At 44.8% G+C, this 27,225-nt stretch overlaps 1 protein-coding gene across 1 annotated transcript in view; it reads right to left on the reverse strand.

Moving 5' to 3' along the window:
• The window catches only part of mcf2a (MCF.2 cell line derived transforming sequence a), a 176,088-nt gene extending 150,870 nt beyond the window's left edge, over positions 1–25,218 (reverse strand). Inside the window, exon 1 of the mRNA XM_073057769.1 lies at positions 24,789–25,218. Coding sequence (XP_072913870.1) covers positions 24,789–24,876 — 88 coding nt within the window. The 5' untranslated portion in view covers positions 24,877–25,218. The remainder of the gene's footprint in view (positions 1–24,788) is intronic.
• Positions 25,219–27,225: the final 2,007 nt, after the last annotated feature.

Below are 27,225 nucleotides of genomic sequence, written 5' to 3' on the forward strand. Positions count from 1 at the left end.
GGGCAGAAAATCCAACAAAAGGTAGTGGATTCTGCTCAGTACATGACGGGTGAAACCCTCCCAATCATTGTGCACATCTACATGAAACACTGCCATAGAAAAGCAGCATCAATCATCAAGGATCCTCACCATCCCCCCAGGCCGCATTCTTCTCCACGTTGCTGCCATCAGACAGAAGGTACAGGAGCCTCAGGACTCACACCACCAGGTCGAGAACAGTTACCACCCCTCGACCACTAGGCACTTGAACAAAAGGGAATTTGTCCCTTGATCCTGTTAACAGTTATTGTTCTATGGATTTGCTAAGAATGCCCGCAGAAAAAGAATCTCAGTGTTGTATGTGGTGATATTATGTACTCTGATAATAGATTTTACTTTAACTTAGAGGCATTTTGGTGTTTGGATTCCATTTCGGGTGCTGTCTTTAGGAGTTGTTGTGTTCTCCAGGTGCTCCGGTTTCCTTCCCCAGCCCAGTTAGCAGATTAATTGTTCATTGTAAATTGTCCTTTGATAGGATTAAACAGGTGAGCTGCCATGTGGCACAGTTCATTGGGCCAGAAGGGCCTGTTCCACGCCTATCTTCAAATAACTAAATAAATAAAATAAAAATAAAAATCTCATAGTCGGGTCACTGTACAAAATTCATCTCCAGGGTGAGTCCCTAACTGAAAGCTCTTAAGTGAGGCCTTGAGATATTTGTGCTGTAGATCGAAGAAAACTAGAAGTTAATATTGAAATCCTTACATAAGAGTTGATTTGAAAGTTCTTAAAATGCAGAGATGCTTAACATTCAGAGTCTGGTCCCATTTGCACTCAGATTGAATTACGCAGTGCACACATTCTCTGACCTTGTTATTTATACATGGTTCCTTACGTTTGTCATAGCCAGAGGCGATGAGGGAAGTGGGAAAAGCTCCCGCTTCCTACTAAATGACATGCATCTCAAACAGCCGCTGACAACCAAATCCAGCTCCTGGCCCTCACGTGTGGCTTAGCTACTAAGCTCAGCGGAAAAATTTCCACTGACAGTAGAACAGTCAAAGGTGGGTTACTGGCTAGTCACTTCAGGCAGACGGGGCTTGTCAGCCATGGTAGGCAGCTCATCTAGGAGAAGGAAGACTCTGATCTCAAACCTCTGAGGTGTTGTGGCTATACGTACTCATCAGGAAGGCTTCAGGAGTAAACCCTGAGGAAATATCCAGAGCTGGTGTTACTAAAGCAGTTCTACATTGAGTTCAACACTGGCAACTCCTGCGATGACGATGGTGCCAAACCGTATCAGTCTCTGTTGTTCCTTTGGATGGAGAGAGGGAGCCTGCAACATAGACAATAACTTGCTCTCCATTTCATACTACCCTGGCTTACATATCGATTTCAACAGCTTTCACTCTTAACCTATGGCCTCTAGTTCTAGTTTCAGATGTAAAGAGCCTGCTTGCATTTACTCTATTTATACCCCTCATAATTTTGTACACCTCAATTAAATCTCCCCGAATTCTCCTATGTTCCAGGGAATAAAGTTCTAACCTATTCAACCATTCCCTAAAACTCAGGACTTCAAGTCCCAGCAACATCCTTGTTAATTTTCTCTGCACTCTTTCAATTTTATTGATATTATTTCCTGTAATTCGGTGACCAAACCACTCAATATTCAAAATGCTGTCTCACCAATACAACCTCAACATTACGTCCAACTCTTCAACTGATTTATGAAGGCTAATGTGCCAAAGCTCTCTTTACTCCCTATCTACCTGTGACACCTCTTTTCAAGGAACTATGGATTTGTATTCCTACCCCTGTGTTTTATCGCACTCCACAGAAACCTACCAGTGGGATTGAGTGTGTGAAGACTGAGAGTTTCAAGCTCCCAGATGCAAACATTACCAAAATGTTCTTGTCCAACCATGTTGATGCCACAGCCAAGAAAGCTCCTGAACACCTCTCCTTCCTCAGAAGTTTAAAGAAATTTGGCATTTCCCCATCAAAACTTCACAATTTATATCAATGCTCCTCAGAAAGCATCCTAACAGGATGCATAATCCCCTGGTATGGCACCTACTCTGCCTGTACCTGTAAGAAACTGCAGAGCTGTGGACTCAGCTCAGCACGTCGGAGGAACCAGCCTCCCCTCCACGGGCTCTGTCTACACTTCCTACTGTTTCAGTAAAACAGCCAGCAGAATCGAGACCCCCACCTACCCCAGACATACACTCTTCTCCCCTCTCCATTGGGCAGAAGATACAAATGTCTGAAAGCACACACCTCCAGGCTTGGGGGATTGTAGGCAGATTAGTTTATTATTGTCATATGTACCAAGATGCAGTGAGGAACTCATCTTGCATACTGTTCATATCATTACACAGTGCACTGAGATAGAATTGAGGTGGATTGTAGGCAGATTAGTTCATTATTGTCATATGTACCAAGTGCTCCTCACAGCATGCGCCTCAAATAGCCTCTGACAACCAAGTCCAATTCCTGGCCTTCTCGTGTGGCTTAGCCTCTAAGCCCGGTGGAACTGTTTCTACTGACAGGAGAAGGGGTGAAGGCGGGTCCTGGCGCCTTAAGACCAGTGCTTCAGGTAGATGGAGCTTATCAGCCTGGGAAGGCAGTCCATCTAAGTGAGGGAAAACTCTGATTTCAAATCTCCGCTGCCTTGTGGCCATACCCACTCATGGGAAAGGCTTTGGGAGTAAACCCTGAGGACAAATCTGGAGCTGGAGTTCCTAAGGCCGTCCGACGTTGCCTTCAACCTTATTCTGGAGCCAAGCTGTATCGGCCCTTGCCCTTCCCTTGGACAACATCAGTGGCATGGAGAGGGGAGACTTGCTGATTGGGCAACTGCCAGTCTTCCATACAACCCTGCCCAGGCCTGTGCCCTGGAAAACTACTTCCAGGCGCAGATCCATGGTCTCGCGAGACTAACGGATACCATCATCATCATCATCTACCAAGATGCTGTTGAAAGGTGAAATGTTAAAGGGGAACATGAGGGGAAACTTCTTCACTCAGGGGGTGGTAAGAGTGAAGAATGAGCTGCCAGCACAAGTGGTGCATGGCAACATTTAAGAGAAATTTGGGATAGATACATGGATGGGAGGGGTATGGTGGGCTATAGTCTGAGTGCAGGTCGATCGGACTAGGCGGATTAATAGTTCAGCATGGACTAGATGGGCCAAAGGGTCTGTTTCTGTGCTGTAGTGTTCTATGACTCTGTCATCTTTTGTACAGTAAGACGGACTCTTGACCTGCACTTCATTGTTTACGCGCAGTGCACCTCTGCTGTAGCTGTTACACTTTATTCAGAATTATTATTCTTTCAGCCAATTCTACCTCAGTGCACTGTGTAATGATATGAACAGTATGCAAGACAAGCTTCTCACTGCATCTTGCTACATATAACAATAATAAACTAATCTATCTACAATCCAGCCTGATACTTGTATCTGATTGTGGGGAAGAAACTAGCTCACGCCTCCAGTCAACACTGCCAAGAAAGAACAGGTTTTAACCTTGTGAACTGTTTACTTCCTCCAGCATCACCAACACCATCCCCAATGACAAACACTCGCACACCACACGCCCCATGTGTACATAATGTAAATATCTCACTCATAAAACAAAGATCAATAACTCTACAGAAACTACGTTTAGTTTGTCCAGCTCTATGCTTGAATCCATTACCTCTCCATCCTCATTGAAGTGTTTCATTAAAATATCTATCACATACCCAGAGTCTCTAAGGCAGTCCGAAATTGAGCTTAATGCTGACTGGAAACTTTTGCGATGGCGCTGATGCCAAACTGTATCAGTCTCTCCCATTCCTTAGGACTCATCAGCTATATGGAGAAGGGAGCTTGCTCTCTATATCGCACTGTCCTGGCTTGCATATCACATGGACATCTGGAACGCAACATCCACAGTCAACCCTGACCAGTGGAGATCCTCAACACATCCAGATTCCACATTCTATACCATAAAGTCGATGTGTAGAACTGAAGAGAGCTCATAACTGTAGGCAACTTTCCTTGTAGTCAGGAGACTCTAAGAGGTCCTGCAGCCTATGAAACGTAAGGTACTGTTACAAGGCAGAAAGCAGGGATACTAATAACAGAGGAGAATCAGACCGCTAGCTTGGTGGAGTTGCCAAATTATAGATATTGGTCAGGACTCAGGGAGAAACTCCACTGTACCTTTGTCCCTGGGGTCGGGTCTCTCAGCCAGGAGACACTGCCAACAGTGGAAAGTCAGAGTCCTATAGATTTCTTTGCTCATTTTCAGGATTGGGATTTGAAAAACATAAAACCTGGACCTTACACTAACATTGGTCCAACCATGCAGATGTCACAGACAGGAAGGCTCACCAATAACTCTTCTTCTTCAAAAGAGTAAAAAATCAGACGGAACCCATTTACTCTCACCAATTCCTATCAATGCATCACAAAAAGTATCCTATCCGGATGGTTGTGGCTTGGTACGGCAACTGCTCTGCCCGAGATCACAAGAAACTGCTGTGGGCAGTTGTGGACACAGCTCAGCACATCACAGGAACCAGACCTCCCTCCATGAACTTCGTCTGAGGCAGCAAGAAGTGTAGGCAGAGGCCCCCTCACCTAGTGTTATCTATCATCTGTCAGCTTGTACTCCTCCACCTCCCCTCGCCTTCATTCTGCTCTCTTCCCCCCTCCTTTCCAGTCCTGATGTAGGGTCTTGGCCTGAAACGCTGACTGTTTATTCCTCTCCATAGATGCTGCCTGACCTGCTGAGTTCCTCCAGCATCTTGTGTGTTTTGCCCTTTTTCCAGCACCCGCGGAACCTCTTGTGTCCATGAAGGGGAGCCTGGTTTCTGTGCTGTGTTGTGCTGTCTCCACGACACTCGGCAGCTTCTTGCGGTCTCGGTTGTGAAGGTTGTAAGGAGGGGTGTTGGAATGGCAGACTAAGTGTTAGTGGATCACCAGATAAATCCCATTCCTGAGGGGCACTGTGTGGTTGGGGCAGAGGTTGGGAAATGGCAGATTTAGCACCCATGTGACAGGAAACTACAGCCTAGTTAGTTCACCCTTGCTAATAGGAAGCTTTTAGGATCAGAATCAAAATCAAAATCAGATCTATTATCTCTGACAGATGTCATGATATTTGTTGCTTTGAGGCAACAGTATAATGCAATACATAAAAATGCTATAAATTTCAATAAGAAACAAAAAAAAAGATAATGCAGAAAGAGAGCATAAGGTAATGTTCATGGGTTCACAGAGAGGTAGAAGCTTTTCTAAAACGTTAAGTGTGGGTCTTCTGGTTCCTGTACCTCCCCCTCATGGTGCAACGAGAAGAGGGGTTGTCCTGGGTGATGGGGGTCCTTAATGATGATGCCACCTTCCCGAGGCATCGCTTTCTGAAGATGTCCTTTTTGCTGGGGTGTCTAGTGCCCATGATGGAGCTGGCTGAGTTTACAACTTTCTGCAGCTTTTTCCCATCCTGTGCAGTGGCCCCACCTCACCAGATGGTGATGCAACCGGTCAGAGTATACCTGTAGAAATTTGCTAGTCTTTGGTGACATGCACGAAGGGCAGATGTTTGGTGCCATCAGCCTGCAGTAGACAGGTCTTCCTCTCCCTCTTGCTAGCTGCTCCCAGAAGGAAGTGCAGGGGTCTTGGGATCTACATTGCCAGGATTGACTGGCAAGGCTTTGGATTTGTTCTGGGGGACTTTGAGGTTCATGTCGCATGTGTTCCTGGATTCGGTTACTCCTGTAGTTTGCTGTTTTCAAGCGGTTTGATCGGGGTGATCGATGCAGACAGGGGCGTTTTGGCGAAGAATGGCCGTGCGGCTGCATTGGCTAGCAGTGCCTTGCTGAACTGAACTGAACTAAACTGAATACTCCTGGTTTCACGTTTGATATTCTATGTGCTATTCAATTGCTCTTTGTCATTTGCACAATTTGCTTTTGGTGTGTCCTATGGACTCGGACCCCAAGATCACTCTGATCCTCCACACTGTCAAGAGTCTTACCATCAATACTATATTCTGCATCATATTTGACCTACCAAAATGAACCACTTCACACTTATCTGGGTTGAACTCCATCTGCCACTTCTCAGTCCTGTGTTGCATCATATCGATGCCCTGTTGTAATTTCTGACAGCCCTCCACACTATCCACAGCAACCCCAACCTTTGTGTCATCAGAAAATTTCCTAACCCATCCCTCCATTTCTTCATTCAAATCATTTATAAAAATCACGAAGTGGAGTCCCAGAACAGATCCCTGAGGCACACCACTGGTCACCGACCTCCATGCAGAATATGACCCGTCTACAACCAGTCTTTGCCTTCTGTGAACAAGCTGATTCTGGATCCACATAGCAAAGTCCCCTTGGATCCCCTTGAATAAGCCTGGCATGGGGTACCTTGTCAAATGCCTTGCTGAAATCCATATACACTACATCTACTGCTCTACCTTCATCAATGTGTTTAGTCACATCCCCAAAAAATTCAATCAGGCTCATAAGTCACGACCTGCCCCTGTCAAAGCCATGTTGACTATTCCTAATCATATGCCTCTCCGAATGTTCATAAATCCTGCTTCTCAGGATTTTTCCATTAACTTACCAACCACTGAAGAAAGACTCACTGGTCTATAATTCCCTGGGCTATCTCTACTCCCTTTCTTGAATAAGGGAACAACATCTGCAACCCTCTAATCCTCCGGAACCTCTCCCGTCCCCATTGATGATGCAAAGATCATCGCCAGAGTCTCAGCAGTCTCCTCCCTTGCCTCCCACAGTAGCCCGGGGTACATTCATCCAGTCCTGGTGACTTATCCAACGATGCTTTCCAAATGCTTCAGCACATCCTCTTTCTTAACGTCTATATGCTCAAGCTTTTCAGTCTGCTGCAAGTCATCCCTACAATTGCCAAGATCCTTTTCCATAGTGAATACTGAAGCAAAGTATTCATTAAGTATTTCTGCCGTCTCCTTTGGTTCCATACACACTTTCCCACTGTCACACTTGATTGGTCCTACTCTCCCACGTCTTATCCTCTTGCTCTTCACATTTATATATACATACATTAAAAGTACATTTGTTATCAATCGTTGAATCATTGAAATATAGCCGCAAGTGTGATTTCTTCATAATTCCATCAATATGTTAGCCATTAATTCTTTGCATCAGTATTTTAGATACAATAGTAGGAGATGTTTGAGTTGAGTCACACAAAGGATTAATAAGCAATGTTCAGGATTAACAGGACCAGTGGCAGCACAGACAGGGAACAGACTTCAAGAAGTAAGTGAGAGTAACAATAACTAGCTGTGTTTCAGACGCGAGGATGGTGGGCATTGGTTAACCAGGGCTCATTGCTGGGACTACTACATTGTTGGGTGAAGATTAATGGTTCGGAGTGGGGTCATCCCCAAAGCTTGGGAAGATGATTAACAGCGAGAAAATAATATAGGAATCTTCCTCCTCACCTGTCGCCTTCCAGCTTGTAAGGCTTCTCCTCCTCCCACCTTCTTATTCTGTTTTCTACACCCTTTCTTTTCAGCCCTGATGAAGGGTCTCAGTTATTCATTTCCATAGATGCTGCCTGACCTGCTGAGTTTCTCCAGCATTTTGTATCTGTTGTTCTGGATTCCCAACATCTGCAGAATCTCCCAAGACATAAAACCCCAAGACACAGAGCAGAATTAGCCAATAGACCCATTAATTCTGCTCCGCCACTCTATCATGGCTAATTTATTATCCCTCTCAACCCCATTCTCCTGCCTTCACCCTGTAACCTTTGATGCCCTGACTAATCAAGAACGTATCAACCCCTGCTTTAAATATACTCAGTGACGTCTGAGTAATTATACTGGCTAAGCACATGTTCGGTGTACTTCAGAGACGTACAAGATACAGACTTTGGCATAAAGGAAAATGAAAATGATTAAATGGCAGCTTAAAATGCATGGGAAACAGCAGGAGCTGAAAGTGCCACCGTGCTCTGGAAGAAGAATTAGTAAAGAGTGTCAGGCAAAACATGAGAGCTATGTTGAACTTGGACAAAGCACTATTTAAGCCAAGCCGCACACATCAAGGCACTGCATTCAATTCCACTCACCAAGCCTTAGCCTCAGGTCCCACACCACCAGGTTCAGGAACAATTATTACCTACGCCCATCAGGCTCCTGAGCCAGTGTGGATAACTCCACTCACCTCAACACAGAACTGACCGCACAACCTGTAGACTCACCTTTAAGGGCTCTTTAACTCCTGTTCTCAGTGTTATTTCTTAGTTTTTATTTGCACTAATTGTCTTCTTTTGCACATTAGTTGTTTGTCAGTCCTTGTTTATGGACACTTCTCTTAATTTCCAATGCATTGAAAATCAATATGGGGTGGCACAGTAATGTAGTGGTTACAGTTCCAGTGACCTGGTTCAATTCCAGCCGCTGCCTGTAAGGAGTTGGTACGTTCTCCCCGTGACCGCAAAGGTTTCCTCTGGGTGCCTTGGTTTCTCCCCACATTCTACTTAATTGGTCATTGTAAACGGGTGTGTGATTAGGCTGGGATTAAATTGGGGGATTGCTTGGTGGCATGGTTCAAAGGGCTGGCAGGTCCTGCTCTATCCTGTACCTCAGTAAATAAGCAAAATGTATCCACCTTTCTTACAGATTTTGTGCTATTCCAGTTTTTATCTTAATCTGGGACAGATTCTTTTCTCAGCACTCTGACAAAGGTTAGTGGTGTGCTTTGTTCTTGTTTCCTGTAGTGTCAGGAGGCATGGCAGCTAGCGGTTAGCGTAATTGATGTACAGCACCACCGGATCACTCATGGGATCAACTCCCGCCACCATCTGTGAGGAGCTGTGTGTTCTCCATGTGTGACCACGTGTCCCCTCCCACCTTCAAAACACGGACTGCCAGAACTAGGGTAGGGTGAACAAGTTGTGGGCTTGCTGCGTTGGCGCTGGAAACCTGGCAACAGCACAATCTTCACTGATTTGATTCAATACGACCAAGACGTTTCACTGTACATTTTGATGTTTGGATGTACATGTGGCAACTAAAGATAATCTCTAATCTTGTTCCTTAAATGAGAAGTTTTATTTTATTTTCAGACACAGAACGGTAACAGCCCCTTTTGGCTTAAGGAGCCCATGTCACCTGATTACACCCATGTGATCAATTAACCTACTAACCCAAACGACTACAGGCTGTGGGAGGAAACCAACAAGTCCAGAGGCAACCCACGTACAACTCCTTACAGACAGCAATGGATGTGAACCCAACCATTGGTGCTGTAATAGACTGAGCTGTATCTAATATTTTTGTAGGATTTCCTGTTTAATGGCATTTGGTGTTTCCATACCAGGATGTGATGAAACCAATTAATAGATCCTCCACTACACATCTGTAGAAGTTGACATTCCAAATCTTTACAAACTTGTAAGAAAGTAGAGGTGCTGCCAGCTGCAGACTTGGCCCAGATGTATTAGAAGTAATACTTAATTGGTTGGTTCTAATGAAAGGGAGAGAAATATGTGTGACATCATACCTAAGTCACTTCCTCACTCTCAGAGTTGGCTGAACCCTCCCAGAATTTACACATCATTAAGCTGGCTCTATCGCAGGTTCATTGCATTAATTCAACAGACTTCAGATCTTTAGGCCACATCTAACATTCAACCTGACATTATTGCCTTCCACTTACTTATCTGAAAAGCTTTATCTGGAGGTGCTGTACAAACAACTGTACACCCATCATAGAGTCACAGGGTCAGAGTTCACTACAGTACAGAAACGGCCCTTCGGCCTATCTAGTCCCTGCTGAACTACATATTATTCTGCCTAGTGCCATTGACCTGCACCTAGATCACAGCCCTCCATCCATGTACCATCCAAACTTCTCTGAAACTTTGCAATTGAACCTACAAACAGCCAGCAATGTCCCATGAAGGAGAATTTCATTTGCAGGATTTATTCCCAAAATACCAAAGTCAAAGTCAAATTTATTATCAAGGTTTGTATGTGTTACCATTTACTACCTTGAGATGCATTTTCTTGCAGGCATTTACACAGAACTGCAATAGAAGTTATGAAAATCTATACACAGTGACTGATGAATAACCGATGTACAAAAGAAAGGAAATGATGCTATAATAAAAAATAATACTGAGAACATGAGTTTTAGAGACCTTTGAAAGTGAGTTTGTAGGTTGTGCTGTGTTGAGTGAAGTTATCCATGCTGGTTCAGGAACCTGATGCTTGAGGGGTAATAACTGTTCCTGAACCTGGTGGTGTGGGGCCCTGAGGCACCTTTACCTTCTTGCTAGTGGCAGCAGTAAGAAGGGCGAATGGCCTGGATGGTGGGGGTCCTTGTGATGGATGTTGCTTTCTTGTGCCGGTGTTCCACGTCAATGGTGGGGAGCGCCAAGTGTGACACCAGCCTGACTCAAATCTGTAGCCAGATGACAGCCCACTCCCAGGCGGAAATAAGCTAGTTAGTCCAGTGGAAGGCCATGGGGTTACAGTGGCTTTGGCAGTGAAGGACATGAACTGACTGAGAGGCAGAGAGCCGTCATGAACTGTTGCCTTTCTGATTGGGCTGGAAGGGCTGGGGTAAAGAGTGGGGTTCCCCCACCAGTTTCTCAGAGGACCAATCCTCACTTTAATGCACCTTAATAATTGTACCTAGCTACACTGGCATCTTTCAAAATCTGCAGATGATCAGAAATCAGAAGTTTCACAATGAACATTCTGCCAATATGAAAGTTTTCGAGAGGGTGCAGAGGAGATTTACCAGGATCCTGCCTGGATTAGAAAGTATGTCTTGTGAGGATAGGTTGAGCGAGTTTGGGCCTTTGCTCTTTGGAGTGATGGAGAATGAGAGATGACTTGATAGAGGTGTAAAGTACACAATATTCTGGAGGAACTCAGTAGCTCAGACAGCGTCTAAGTAAATGAGTAAACAGTTAACATTTCAGGCCAAGACCCTTTTTGAAGATTGGGAAGGGAGGGGAAAGATGCCAGAATAAGAAGGTGGGGAGGGGAGAAAATGGAGGACAAACTAGAGGGTGATAGGTGAAGCCAGGTGGGTGGGAAAGGTAGAGGGTTGGAGAGGAAGGGATCGGAGAGGACAGTGAACCATGGGAGAAAAGGAAAGGAGGAAGAACACCAGGGGAAGGTGATATGGCAGATGAGTAGAGAAGGAAAGAGGTCAGTGGAGAATAGAATGAGAGGGAAGGGGAGTTAAAAAAATACTGAAAGGAGAAGTTGATAGTTTGGAGGCTATCTAGATGGTATATGAGGTGTTGCTCCTCCACTCTGAGAGTCTCCTCATCATGGCAAAAGGGGAGTCCATGGACCGACATGGCAAAATGGGAATGGGGATTGGAATTAAAATAGTTGGCCACTGGGAAGTTCTTCTTCAGCCCTTTACCTTTCCTACCCACCTGGATTCCTCTATCACCTTCCAGCTTGTCCTCCATCCCCTCACCTTCCACTTATTCTGATGTCTTCCTCCTTCCCTCTCAGTCCTGATGTAGGGTCTCAGCTTGAAATGCTGTTTATTCCTCTCCGTAGGTGCTGCCTAACCATGTGCGTATTGCTCTGGATTTCCAGCTTCTACAGGATCTCTTTGATCGAAGTGGACAAGCTGATAAGAGGCAGAGATAGAGTGGATAGCAGAAACTGTTTCCCAGGGCAGAAATGGCTAATATGAGGAGGCATAATATTAAAGTGGTTGGAGGAAAGTCTAGGGAAAATCTCAGAGCTAAGTTTTATTTTCCCTTTCAATATTTTTATTAGTTTCTGCATAAAGGAATACAGAGCACAAGAAGATATAAAAGTCAAAAAAAAGTACCAAATACATTGTATTAAAAATAAAGTTACAATCACAAAGGCCTGTATTCAAAAAATTTAAATTAAATTGTAATATTGAAATATAACAATTTTGTTATTTTAAAACACCAAGAATGGTTGGTGGGTGGAACACACTGTCAGGAGTGGTGGTACAGAGAGATAGATTAGGGACATTTCAGAGACTCTTGAATAGCCCCTTGAAGACAGAAGGGCCTGTACTGTGCTGTAATGTTCTATGTTCAACAGCGCCACAGCCCTGAAGCACAGCTGGATATGTAATAGAGAACACAAGGAGCACACTATTGAATACTGTGGAGTGTGAAGCCATTGTAGGAAATACATGGTTAATTGGGACACATCGGGACCAAAACATTTTGGCCCAACGAAGCATCTGCCCCAATTAGCTGGTTTCATGGAAAAGATAAATTACCACAACTGTGTAACAAATTATGCATTCAAATATTGGAACACTACCAATACTGTTACAGTATGTACAGTAAAACTGTGTATTAGTCCTTAATAGATACCAACGTAGGACTTCATCTAGTGCACACTACCGTGTAGGGTAATCTTCTTGGCTAGTGTCAGATCTTGGAAAAAGTCTGAAATATTTGAAAGTTAAAATAAAAAAACGCAAACTGATCAGAAGTCACTGCTTTTTCAATTGGCATCCACCAGCCCAGACGGAGAACATGACACAAGCACAAGCCACTGACACTACTTAAAAATTGTTCACTTAAACACCGTGTAGTGTCTAACAAGTACATGCAATTGATGCTAGTTAGAAACTGTTTGGCAACAGTCTCCTGCCCCAATTAAGCAGCATGGTGTCTCAAATAAACAAAGTGAATCCCCACTATTTTCTTGATTATGTTTTTGTTCTTTAAGAGCTGTCCAAAGACCTGGCTCAGTTAACCAGAATCCACTGCATTTACAAGAGGTGAAGGACAGCTTGAGAAAGCTGTGAAAAAAGTTTATATTGGAATGCTCTTATAATTTATAAGAGAATATTAGAGACACGCCACAGGGGAACACGCCCTTCAGCCCATTAAGTTCATCCTGACCATCAACCACCCATTGGGCACTTATCCTATATTAATCCCAATTTTATTCCATCAGACAGCAGCTTTATCTTCGTGCGGCTCAAATCCCTGATCCATCCATTCATCTTCACTTGCCCCATCACTGAAATGTTCACAACCTATGGATTGACTGTCAAGGACTCTTCATCTCACGTTCTTGATATTTATGGCTTATTTATTTATTATTACTTTCTTTTTGTATTGGCACAGATTTTTGTCTTTTGCACACTGGTTGAACGCCCAAGTTTGTGTGGTCTTACATTGATTCTATTATAGTTATTATTCGATCATGAACTTATTGAGTTTGCCCACAAGGAAATGAGTTTCAGGGTTGTATAGTGGAATATATGCACTTTGATAATAAGTTTACTTTGTACTTTGAACTTCGTGAAGACCTGTTACAACTGTTCTGGATGGTGTACAGTTTACACTGCTGAGATTATGAAATGTATTTCTATGTTGCTGTGATCAATAGGAGTTCTGAAGTTCAAGTTTAACTGTCATTCAACCACACAAAATAGAGCCAAAAGAAACAGCGCCAAGATGCAAAACACATTACCAACAGTCACACATTGCACAAGATACGGATAGCACTTATAAGATGGCAGTAAACATACAGTCACAAAAAAAATCTCGCCCAAGTCCGAGTGCCATGTTCTGTAAATGGATGGTGCACGGGGTGTTGTCGGCGAGAACAAGCCCACAAGCATTCCGATCATCACGTGCTAGTTCAGGCTCAGATGAGCATAATCGAGCTTGCCTTCCATGAAGCGAACACTGGAGAGCAGTACAGAGGGGAGGTGCAAGCACCTATTCTGGCATGGATGCCCACACCCCGCCCCGGGTGGCTGCATCAGGCAACCCTGAGGCATGAGGGCCTGGTCCACACAACAACCAGGGCTACGCTGCTCTCGGGCTGTCGGTGTCACCAGTGAAGTAGTGAACTGGATTAGCTGTATTCTGAAGCAGACAGAAGTCTCAAGCTGCCAGGGTGTTGGTCCTGGATGTCACAAGGAGACCATGTAAACTCCAGCAAAGGTCAGGTTTGAACCTAGGACTCTGGTGCTCTGAGTCAGTATCCATCCCTCTGTGCTGCCCACCACAATAATTATAGGAAGAAAATTAAACCAAGTTAGTTAATGCCGATCAAATATCAGTAATCAAAGAGATTAGTTTTATTTGTCACATTGAAACACATCAAATCAAATCAGTGAGAATGTGTGTCGGGCAGTTTACAAGCATTGCCATGCCTCTGATAGCATGCCTACAACTTACTAACCCTAACCCATACATCTCTGGACTGTGGGAGGAAACTGGAGCACCCGGAGGAAACCCACACCTTCACAATGAGAATGTACAAGCTCCTAACTCAAAGCTCAAAGTAAGTTTATTTTCAATGTCACCACACACAACCTGGGATTCATTTTCTTGTGGGCATTCACGGTACGTACAAAGAAATACAATAGATTCAATGAAAAACTACACCCGACAGAGACAAACAAATAATGTTCAAAAAAACAACAAACTATGCAAATACAAAACAAGTAATAATAATTAATAAAATAACAAATACATGTGGAGAACATGAGTGGTAGAGTCTTTAAAAGTGAGTCCATAGGTTGTGACACCAGTTCAGTGTTGAGTGAGTGAAATTATCCCGTTTGTGGACAGTGGCAGGAATTGAATTGCAATCTTACAGTTGGCCACTGTAGAGTGTTATGCTTGCAGGGTAATGGAACGAGTGACAGATGACACACAATGCTCATCATAGAAACTGTTCTACATAATTCACAAATACCATCACTGAAGTTGCTGTGTTCACTTTAAGAGTCGGTGTCTGACGTAATGACATCAGCATAAGCAGACAGATTTTGGTTTGTTGGTAATGGAAGTAAAAGACTGCAGCTTTTGTTAAGCACAGCAAACAACTCTAACATGTTTTATACACAAACTCCTACATTAAAATATAGGAGCAGAAGCAGGCCATTCGGCCCATCGAGTCCACTCCGCCATTCAATCAGGGGCTGATCCAATTCTTCCAGTCATCCCCACTCCCTGCCTTCATCCCATACTCTTTGATGTCCTGGCTAATCAAGAACTTATCCATCTCTGCCTTAAATACACCCAATGACTTGGCCTCCACAGCTGCTCGTGGCAACAAATTCCACAGATTTACCACCCTCTGACTAAAGTAATTTCTCCGCATGTCAGTTCTAAATGGATGTCCTTCAATCCTGAAGTCATGCCCTCTTGTCCTAGAATCCTCTACCATGGGAAATAACTTTGCCATATCTAATCTGTTTAGGCCTTTTAACATTCGGAATGTTTCTATGAGATTCCCCCTCATTTTCCACAACTCCAGGGAATACAGCCCAAGAGCTGCCAGACATCTCTCATACAGAAACCCTTTTATTCCTGAAAGGGTAATCGTTGACACTGAGAGACGATTCCAGACTTCCTGATTGGCACGTCGATCAATGCAGTCACCTTGAAGCTGCCGGAGTTTTTGGAGCTGAACGCTACTCTGCATTTTGCACGAGCAGAAGCCCAGTTCACGCTGAGAAATCACCCGACAATATCAAATTTTACTGCTTTGTAGCATCGCCAAGTAGTTCCACAGCAGCCGGAGTGGTAAGTCTACAAGAAGACCAGACTGCATTTGATAAATATCTCACTGAAAACTAACCAATTGCAGACTGTGAGTCTGAAAGCTGCTCTCCTTGCTTAGCCTGGATGACGCTAGGCCTTAGAACTAATGGACCACATGCTGTCTCTCCTGGGCAATCACCATCCCTGTTTTATTTTTGAAGAAGTCTTCATACAACAAATGCCTGATCAAGTTCACATAGCCCTCACTCATACACCTGTGAAGGAGTATAGAGAGCTTGCTGATAGTTTACACTCAGCCAAGGCAGAGGTGTATCACTCCTCCTCCTTTCCCTGCCTCAATAAGCCCGGTCAGCAGAGCCTCCAGCAGACTCAAGACTGCAGCTCTGAACCAGACAATGCCGGGCCGATGTTTTTATTACGCACACTTGGGTATGAACACCAAGTGTCAACCCCCCCATGCAACTTCGACAGTGCCAGCACACCAGGACATCCAAGTTCTATGAACGCTGTGGGTTCCAGCTGCCAGGGTTGTCTATTGGGTACAGATACCCTTTCAGAGTGACAGTCCCTGTGTGACAACATGCTCAAGTGAGGGTTCTGCTAGCATTGCCCATTGATTATAAGTCAGGGAGCAATGGACCCTCACTGGAGGCTGCCAATGGCAGCAGAATCTGGACTAATGGGAAACCACGTGGTACGCTTTGCCTCACTGGACAATATTACTCATGGGTCTTCGTCTTGGCTAAAGTTGCACAGATTTCCTGTGCGCCAAAGGACTGTTAGTAGACGTTAAGAACCGCCAGCTTGTGGAAGCAAAAGACTTTGGGTCATTACCCTGTACCCCTAGTCAGATCGACACGATGACTCGGTCTAACACATACACCACCACACTGACCTGCTGGGTGAATTCCCGAACCTCAGAAAGCACCGCACTTCCACAACTGGCTCACCCGTGCGCTTAGCCTGGACTCGGAAACGCTGGCCAGCACCAAGGCTGAATTTGCCAACATGGAAATGCTTGGCACTGTGTGCAGTTCAAATGGCCCTTGGCTTCACCTCTCCACATGGTCCCCAAGCCCGATGACAGTTACCGGCCATGGGGCGATTAACGAGGCCACCATCCCCTTATTCCCGGTCTCACATATTCAAGACTTTTCAGCACGTTTAGCTGGAAAGATAATTTTTTTCTAAAGTGGACTTAAGTCAGGGGCTAGCATCAGGTATCTGCGTATGCTGAGGACCATAAGACATTAGGCCATTCGGCCCATCGAGTCTGCTCCACCATTCAATCATGGCTGATCCTATTCTTTTCTCCTCCTCAACCCCATTTCCCTGTAACCTTTGATGTCATGTCCAATCAAGAAACTATCAATCTCTGCCTTAAACACACACAGAAACCTGGCCTCCACACCAGCACGTGGCAACAAAGACTCCCAGAACTGCTGTTGTAACTCGTTTGGTCTAGTTGAAGTTCTGTGCTCGTCGTTTGGGCTGAAAAACGAAGCACAGATTTTCCATTCACTAATAGATTCTGTGTTAAAACACTTCGACATGACACACAATGACGATGACGATGATGTTAAAAGATTCAGATTGTCTTTTTGTTTACCTGGACAATGTACTTGTCACCAGTGCGTCCAAAAGAGTTATGAAGTGTCGTGATGAAGGGTCTCAGCTCAAAGCATCAACTGTTTACTCTTTTCCATAGATGCTGCCTGGCCTGCTGAGTTCCTCCAGCATTTTGTTCTTGATCTACGTTCTACCTTGCTCATTTTTGTCCACCATGATGCACACCAGCACCAACTAACGATGTCTCATCCGCACTTTGGAACGGGTGAAAAGGCTTTAGCTGTAGATAGGAAGTGTGAACCTGAATGTATCCATACCCCTGCATTGTGACATGCCCACCTGCATGCCAGCATACCCCCGGGCAAGCCAGAGGCTCCTGCTGTACCTTGAACCATGACACATAGGACCAGAGTCGGGCTGCTCGTACAAGCCCCAGACAGACTCTCAATGCAGGTTTTGATGAATTCCGGGGTGCCTGTGTAAGGTATTGGGTGACAAATGACACATATTGTTCATGACAGAAACTGCACCAACACCATCATTTGCTGTGTGTTTACTTTAAGAGAGAGTGTCTGACGTTATGACATCAGTGTAAAGTGACTGCTTCTTGGTGTTGGCAATGGAAGTGAAGTGCTGCAGCTTCTGTTATGCATATAGGCATGGCCGTGTAGTGGTTAGCACAATGCTATACTGTACCAGCAATCCTGATTCATTTCCCATCGCTGTCTGTAAGGAGTTTGTACGTTCTCCCCATGACCACATGGGTTTCCTCCAGGTGCTCCGGTTTCCTGCCACAGTCCAAAGACCTACCAGGTAGTAGGTTAATTGGTCATTGTAAATTGCCCTGTGGTTAGGCTAGGGTTAATTTGGGGGTTGCTGGGGAAGGCGTGGCACAAAGAGCCAGGAGGGCCTGTTCCACGTAGTCTCTCAATCAATCATTAGATCTATCAATAATGACACTCACGTTTTACTCACAAAATCCTACATGCTAACCGTTAGCGTCCACATGATCTATACATCTTATCAAGACATTGATAAATGACTTCTTTAGCATAGAAAGGGTCAACTTGTACAATTTCTCGGTGCGACCACATTTGGAGTATTGTGTGCGGTTCTGGTTTGCCCAGTTATAGGGACGATGTAATTGGCTGGAAAGGGTGCAGAATGAATTCAGAAAGGATAAACCAGGACAGGAGAGGTGAGGCAGGATTCCCTGATCGGTTAGGAAGCTGAGTGGTGACCTTAGAGAAATGTATAAAACCATGGGAATAGATAAGGTAAATGGCCAGAGTCTTTTTCCAGGGTAGGTGGGTCTGAAGCCAGTGGGTAGAGGTTTAAGGTGAGATGGGAAAGATGTAAAAGGGAACCTAAAGGGCAACTTTTTCATGCAGAGTACCTGCTGAGTTTTTAACCACTTTTATCGATATACCATAGAAACCATCATCTCCCTCTAGTTCCCCCCTTCTTTCCCTTTCTCCATAATCCAATCTCCTCCCCAATCAGATTCCTACTTTTTCACCCCTTTACCTCTTCCACATCATCACCCAGCTCCACACTATCCCCCCACCCACCTTCCCTCTCACCTGGTCTCACCTATCATCTGCCAGATTGAACTTCTTCCCCTCCCTCCACCTTCTTATTCTGGCTTCAGCCCCCTTCCTTTCCAGTCCTGATGAAGGCTCTCAGCCCAGAATGTTGACTGCTTGTTCCCTTTCATAGGCACTGCCTGACCTGCTGAGCTCCCGCCGCACATTGTGTGTGTTGCTCTGAATTTCAGCTTCTGCAGAATTGTGTGTTACAGAAAGCATCCTACTTGGATTGCCATGCCAACTACTCAGATTTGAAATAAACAGCAACTCTGTCTACAGTTCTCACTGCCTCAGTAAATCAGCCAGCATAATCGAAAACCCCACGCACCCCAGACATTCTCTCCCCTCCCCTATCAGTGAGAAGATACAAATGGCCAAAGCACACACCACCAGGTTCAAGGACAGCTTCTATCCCAATATTATAAAATTACTAAGTAGTTCCCTAGTAAATAAGATGGACTCTTGACCTCCCAATCTACCTCGTAATGACCCTGCTCCTTATTGTGCGACTGCACTGCACTTTCTCTGGAGCTGTTACACTCCCCTTTCTGCACGCTGTTATTGTTTGACCTCGTTCTGCCTCAATGCACTGTGTAATGATCTAATCTCTATGAACAAAAGGTAAGACAAGTTTTTCTCTGTATCTGAGTACATTTGACAAGAATAAACCAATTCCAGTTCCACATCCAAATAAGCAAAAGACAAATGAGGAGTGGCCAGTTTGAAAGTGAACAGGCTGCCGAGCTGGTAGAGAAAGAGGAAGTGCACTTTATTACCCATTGCTGACTCTCAAAATGTTATTTGAACATTCCAGAGACAGGTGCAGAGGGAGTGGTCAGCTATTAGATCACGCATAAAAATAATCAGTCTCACATAGAGGTGAAAGACCTGGAGTCTTTATCGTAGAACAGCAAGTGCTTATTCATTCTAGGAAGACCTGATCATTGTCACACTGCAGCCAGTGGGAGCTTGCTGGGCACTTATTGGTCAATATATTCCAACTCAGTTTCATAATTTATCACATGTACATCAAAACACACAGTGAACTGTCATCTGTACTCAAATTCAGTCTACATACGTATACCAGCAAACGAAACAATGTTACTCCGGACCAAGGTGCACAACACAGTACATATAACTCACACAGATGAAGTATATTGCCACAAATAAATTAACAAATAATAAGGTGTGTTTACAACACAACAGTATAACGCTATTGGCGCTTCATACGTGATGAGACCTGGGTGGTGTCAGGGAGTTCAGTAATCTCACGGCCTGGGGGAAGAAGCTGTCCTAATAGTTCTTGTCCCAATGCTACGGAACCTCCGGCCTGATGATAAGTGATCAAAGATATGGTTGGATGGATGAGAGGGATCATTGACAATGTGCAGAGCCCAGCGTACACAACACGACTAATAAATATCTTTAATGATGATGACACGGCCATAGTGGGATGTGTCAGGAATGGACAGGAGGAGGAGTATAGGAAACTGATACAGGACTTTGTGATATGGTGCAACTCAAACTACCTGCGTCTCAATATCACCAAGACCAAGGAGATGGTGGTGGACTTTAGGAGATCTAGGCCTCATATGGAGCCAGTGATCATTAATGGAGAATGTGTGGAGCAGGTTAAGACCTACAAGTATCTGGGAGTACAGTTAGACGAGAAGCTAGACTGGACTGCCAACACAGATGCCTTGTGCAGGAAGGCACAGAGTCGACTGTACTTCCTAAGAAGGTTGGCGTCATTCAATGTCTGTAGTGAGATGCTGAAGATGTTCTATAGGTCAGTTGTGGAGAGCGCCCTCTTCTTTGTGGTGGCGTGTTGGGGAGGAAGCATTAAGAAGAGGGATGCCTCACATCTTAATAAGCTGGTAAGGAAGGCGGGCTCTGTCGTAGGCAAACTACTCGAGAGTTTAACATCGGTAGCTGAGCGAAGGGCACTGAGTAGGCTACGGTCAATTATGGATAACTCTGAACATCCTCTACATAGCACCATCCAGAGACAGAGAAGCAGTTTCAGCGACAGGTTACTATCGATGCAATGCTCCTCAGACAGGATGAAGAGGTCAATACTCCCCAATGCCATTAGGCTTTACAATTCTACCGCCAGGACTTAAGAACTTTTTAAAAGCTATTATTAATGCTTTTTGAGATAGTGATTTAGATGCATATCATATTTTTTTACTGAGTTAAGTATTGTATGTAATTAGTTTTGCTACAACAAGTGTATGGGACATTGGAAAAAAGTTGAATTTCCCCATGGGGATGAATAAAGTATCTATCTATCATCTATCTAATGGGAAGAAGAGACACTCTCAGCAGCCCTCGCAATCCTTTGTAAGGACTTGCAGTCCGATGCCTTGCAATTCCCGTACCAGATGATGATACAGCTGGTCAGGATACTCCCTGTGGTGCCCCTGTAAAAACTGGTCAAGATGGCGGGAGGGAGGAGGGGGAGGGAGGCAGCAGAGAGCCTCACCGCCTCAAGAAGTGGAGATGCTGATGTGCTTTCTTGACCAAAGAGGTGGTGTTGAGGGACAAGAGAGATCATCCATTGTTTGTACTCCCAGGAACCTGGTGCTTCTAACTCTCTCCACAGAGGAACCATGTGCATGCAGTGAGGCTGGTCGGCCTGTACCTCCCTAATGTCCACAATCATCTCTTTAGTCCTGCTACAGAGAGAGCTGACAAGCTGAGTTTACGGACAGATCACAGCCATGAGCTTAGTGAATGGCGGGGCAGGCTCGATGGGCCGGATGGACTAGTCCTGTTCCTATTTCTGATGTTCTTATGTTTCAAACAATGCACCTTAACCTGGGCCTCACATTCTGCTGCCAACCTTTCGTATCTCGTTTTTGAGGCTCTGTTGTCCGGGATCAGCTACAAGTATTGCTTCACTATGCAAACCAGGGCAGTATGAGAGGGAAAGCTACCTACTGCCCATGTATCAGGCTCGCCCTCCCCATGCAGTTTATGGCAGTTAAGGAATGTCAGAGTCTGATACAGTTTGGCACCAGCAGCTTCGCAGGAGTGGCCAGTCAGTGTTGAGCAACGTAGGACTGCCTCAGGGATTCCAGCTCCGGATTTTTCCTTGGAGTTTACTCCCAAAGTCTTTCCCGTGAGTGGGTATGGTTGTGAGACAGCAGAGGTCAGAATCTTCCTCCTCCTGGATGCGATGGCAAACAGAGATAATGAGCCCCATCTGCCTGGAGCGACTAGTAGGCAGTAACACGCCTTTGCCCCTGCTCTTGTCAATAGAAACACTTCTGCTGGGCTTAGTAACTAAGTCACGTGTGAGGGCCAGGAGGTGGATTGGTTGTCAGAGGCTATTGGAGACGCACACTATTGCGAGTATTTAATAGGTAGTGGGAGCTTGTCCCCATTACTACCCCCACTAGAACAACCTTAAGGAACCATATAACAGAATATAATATCTTATATTATTATACAGATATATTTTCTAAATGAGAGCAGCTCCAAAAGTTCATTCACCATTTGTGGTATTATACTAGGGTTGTAAAAAGTATAATTTAAAAAATCCAGTCAACACCTTGGCATAAACCATTTGGACTGGAACCAGCTCTAAGTTTGTAGCTGGTTAACAGAGTACGATGGCTTGAAAACACATTCAAGAGCAGCTGAAATGGTATCTTCTTCTTGGTATGACCATATCGGAAGATCCACCCTCGGACCAGCACATAAGTGCCATCACAAAGAAGGCACCTCTGCTCTCTCCGAAGTTTGCGTAGATTTGGCGTGTCACATAAAATGGTGACAAACTTCTACAGATGCCTAGTGAAGACTACCCTGACTGGTTGCATCCCAGCCTGGTACGGAAACACCAATGCCCAGGAATGGAAAAGTCTACAGAAAGCGGTGGATACAGCCCAGTCCATCACAGGAGAAGCCCTCCCCACTATTGAGCACATCTGCAAGGAGCAGGTCAAAGTAAAATATCATCAAAGCACATACACATCACCATATACATCCCGAGGTTCATTTTCTCGTGGGAAATCACAGTAAATACAAAATACAATAGAATCAATGAAAAACTCCACACAAACCAAGACAAACAACTAATCAGCAAATGACAACAAAATGCAAATAGAAAAAGGAAAGCAGGTCAATAATAATCAACAACAAGTAATAGTGAGAACACGAGTTGTAGTTTGTTGAACGCGAGTCCATAGGATGTGAAATTAGTTCAGAGTGAAATTATCCACATTGGTTCAGGAGCCTGATGGTTGAAGTCTTAACTTCTGCTGAAGCTGGCGATATGGGACCCGAGGCTCCTGTACCGCCTGACCGATGTAGCAGTGACAAGAGAACATGGCCTGAATGCTGAGGCCATTGAATGCATTTACATGAAGCTCTGTTTGTAGCAAAGCAGCGTCTATTACCAAGGACCCTCACCATCCAAGGCTGCCATCCCACGCCACCATGTTCAGGAATAGTTATTACCCTACAACCATCAGCGTGAATAACTTCACTCACCTCAGCTCTGCACTGAACAACCCACAGGCTCTTTCAAAGACTACAGATCATCTTCTCAGTTTTATTTATTTTTATTATTTGTACGGTTTGCCTTCATTTACACACAAGTTATTTGTCCATCTTTATGTATAGTTTTTCATAAATTCTATTGTATTTCTTTATTTTCCTGTAAATACCTGCTAGAAAATGAATCTCTGGGTAGTATATGGTAACAAATAAATTGACTTTGACTTTGACTTTCTTCCTGCAGCTCTCTGTTCCAGTGCCTGCCTCAGTCCGAGATCCAGTTTCAGGATGAACAGCCTTGCCAGCTCTCTTCCTGTGAGCCGGTGCCCTCCAGCCCCAGCGACTGGCTTCTGCATTGTGAGTGCTGATCCCATGAAGGGAACGGTGAACGCTGGCACCAAGTCACGAATGGACCCCAGCATCACTCTGGTAGGTTGTAATTAGAGATATTTATTCAACAGAGCTGCATTGTGTTGACATTATTAACCCACGAATCCACCCCTTCACACCCCAAACCAACACCACTTTATCACTTCCTGTCAGAGTCACCTTGTGTACAGACACTCTGTGCTCAGCGTCACTTGTATGGACATGCAATCAATGTATAGAAGCTATCTTACGCATTTACGTTTATTTATTTATTATTGTGTTTATTATTTTTTATTATTATTGTATCAGATCCAGAGTAACAATTATTTCATTCTCCTTTACACTTGAGTACAGGAAAAGACATTAAACGATGTGGAATCCTGAATTAAAGACTAGTGAGAAATAAACTCCGAATTCCCAATCAACAATTAAATATTATTTATGTTTCATTGTAGCAGATTTTTGCACTTTTCCATTTGAATGAAATCATAACTTACAGCCTTATGCATTATTCAGTGAGAACCATTTGCATATTCATAAGCAGACTTGCTACATTCCAACATCAAACAAGTTATTTTTAAATACAACACACACAAATTGCAGGAGGAACTCAGCAGGCCAGGCAGCATCCACGGAAAAGAATAAACAGTTGATGTTTCGGGCTGAGACCCTTCATCCAAGATTCCAGACTGTTTAATGTCATTTCCAGGACACGAGTGTAAAGGAGAACGAAATCATTGTTACTCTGGATCCGATTTGGCACAAAAATAACAAAAAGATAAAGAGCACGATAATAATAAACAATAAATAACTTATACACATTGATTGCATGTCCATAAAGTGACACTGGGCTGTACATAAGGTGGCTGACAGGAAATAAAATGAGCTCCTTTCTCCAAGTCTGGTGGTCCTGGCGTGGACGCGACGTAGCCTCTTAGTTGATGGGAATGGGACAAACAGTCCCCGAGTAGGGTGATGGGATCCTTCATGAAGTTACTGGCCCTTGCCGGCAGATTTCTGTATATGCCAGGTAGGCTGGACACAAGTTATTTTTAAATACAAGTTCTTGAAGCCAAATTGACCACGGACGGTTCAACTAAAATGAGTCATTGCTATGCAGTTTAATATTTCTAAAGAAAACAAAAACACAAGGACTCACTTTTATCAAACTGGGATTCGTGTCCTGTTAGAGGAGGTGGCGAAGTTTAGTACTTACTTTTGACCGTGGATTTCAGCAGTAAGCAAGCTTCGTTGAGATGGTAATAGCTGGCCATCTCGACCTCGGAGATTTTCAGCGCTGCCATCTCTCCCGTGTCTGGAATCCACTCACAATTTGAAAGCTGCAGCCGGCTTCACGAAAGTGTCTTCTTCATTTTAACATGGCACCCTTCCAGTCAGCGCTCAGCCCCGGCTGCGGCTTGTCGTCCGACCCTCGCCCTGTGGAGGTGCAGCGGCCGGAGTGTCACGGCAGAGCCGCAGTGATCACAGAGCTGCTGTGTCTGTCTGTATCTGGAAGGGAGCACATGACTGGTGTCTGGTACCGCCCGCTGAGAACCTTCTGTGGATGTGCTTCGGCGAGATGTACCTGGCGGATACGGGAAACAACCCCACATTCAGTTCGGTTTATTATCAGCAATGATTACACGCTTAGCTGAGGTCATTGTCAAAATCCGCCCCTATAGCGCCCACACAGGAATACACCCTCAACCGAAACTCGCGGAGACTCGTCTGGCCGTGTAGTGAAAGGCCGGTCTAAGAATATTTAGGAAGTACTCCCAGGTGTGAGAATTGGATGTCCTCGGGACTGTAGAGCGGAGAAACAGGCCATTCGGCCCAACTCTCCCGTTCCCACCAAGTTGATTCATCCAGTCTAATTCCACGCATCTGTTTGTCCTTCTCTCCCTCTAAACTTTTCTCATCCATTTTCAAACGACTTATAAATGTTGTAACTGTTACCTGCCCCAAACACTTCCTCTGACAGCTGATGTCATACACCCAGCACTCTCCAAGTGAAAAAGTTGCCCTCACATCCCTCTTTTCCCTCTCACCTTAGACCTTTCTTACCCCCCCCCCCCCCCGTTGTTTTGAACTCTCCTCCCCTGTGGCTGTGCTGTACCAGTAATTAAAGCAAGTCCTATTGCTCTGGTAAAGGGGTAGAAGGCACCTGGGTAGCCGAATGGTCTCATTTCCATCCTTTTTTTGCATTCAGATTTTTGATTATTCTTTGGCAAAATCGAGCAGTTTAAATGAAATAAAGTGAACTCTGAACTCTTGGTGAGAGGGGACACCTCTTGTGAAGGGGCTTCGCCATGTTGTGACAGCTCACTCACCTTTAACCAAAAGCGAATCCTGGACTAGATATCCCTGAATAAAGCAGGGCTAAAGGTGGCCATGTGTGTATATAGAAATGCTGAGGTGGGAACGTTTAGCAATTTATGTAAAGCATCTGACAGCACTGTCATTGTTTCTACTGATTAACAAGCACGAGACTGGAGATCATAAAAATGAGGAATGGAGTTTGAAGATACCAGAGGGTTACTGGAACATGGATTCCATCACCACGTGGTAAAAGGCAAAGATAGGAACAAGCCATTGCACCCGGGCAGTTCCGTTGATCAGGAAAAATGACTATTTGCAAAGGAGGAATATACAGAAAAAGCTAAAGCAACCGCAGAATGCACGAGACCATGTTGCATTAGTTATACAATGGGTGTAGTAGTACCTCTGAAGATATACATCAGCCTATGTACAGCTTTGCCTAGATTGGTAGTAATTTGTATTTTTTAAGTGGAAAACCAACAGTGCTAAGTAGGATGCTATTCCATTCTGGTTCATTGAGACTGGCAGCAGGGAAGCTGTGTGACCCTGGTTGTTGTGCAGACCAGGCCCTCATGCTGTGGTGTTGCCCACTGCAGCCGCCCAATGATGGAGACACCATAGGCAGTGTGGGGGAGAGCAGAGGCACAACACCAACCTTATTAATTCTGGGGGTCTCACATCCACTGCCACCAGCCCCTACTTCCCTCACCCTGCACCTCTCATTTCTACCTCCTACCCAAGATCCACAAATGTGCCCATCCAGGTAAACCCATTATTTCAGCTTGTCCCTGCTCCGCTAAACTAATACCTGCATACCTTGACTCAGTTTTATCCCCCTGGTTTGGTCCCTTCCTACCTACCTCTGTGACAGTTCACATGCTCTTGATCTTTTCAAAGATTTCAAGTCCCCTGACCCTGGCACAGACCCAACCCGTTCCCTCCACCACCACTGTCCTCCGTCTGGCAGAACATCCTCACTCTCAACAATTTCTCCTTTGCCTCCTCCCGTTTCCTTCAAATAAAAGGTGTAGCCACAGGCACTCGCCTGGGTTCCAGCTATGACTGTTTTTTTGTCGGCTAAGTGGCACAGTCTATTTTCCAAGCCGACAGTGGTGCTACTCACTGACTTTTCCTATGCTATATCGATGACTGAATTAGTGCTGCTTCCTTCATCCAAGTGGAGCTCATCAAATTCACCTCTAACTCCCACCCTGTTCTCAAGTTTACCTGGTCTACTTCCGGCTCCTCCCTCCCCCCTTTCTCGATCTCTGGAGACAGGTTATCTACTGATGTCCATTGTAAACCCATGGACTCTCACAGCTACCTGGACTATA

The sequence above is a fragment of the Hemitrygon akajei genome, chromosome 10, assembly GCF_048418815.1.
Source record: "Hemitrygon akajei chromosome 10, sHemAka1.3, whole genome shotgun sequence".
Lineage (NCBI taxonomy): Eukaryota > Metazoa > Chordata > Chondrichthyes > Myliobatiformes > Dasyatidae > Hemitrygon > Hemitrygon akajei.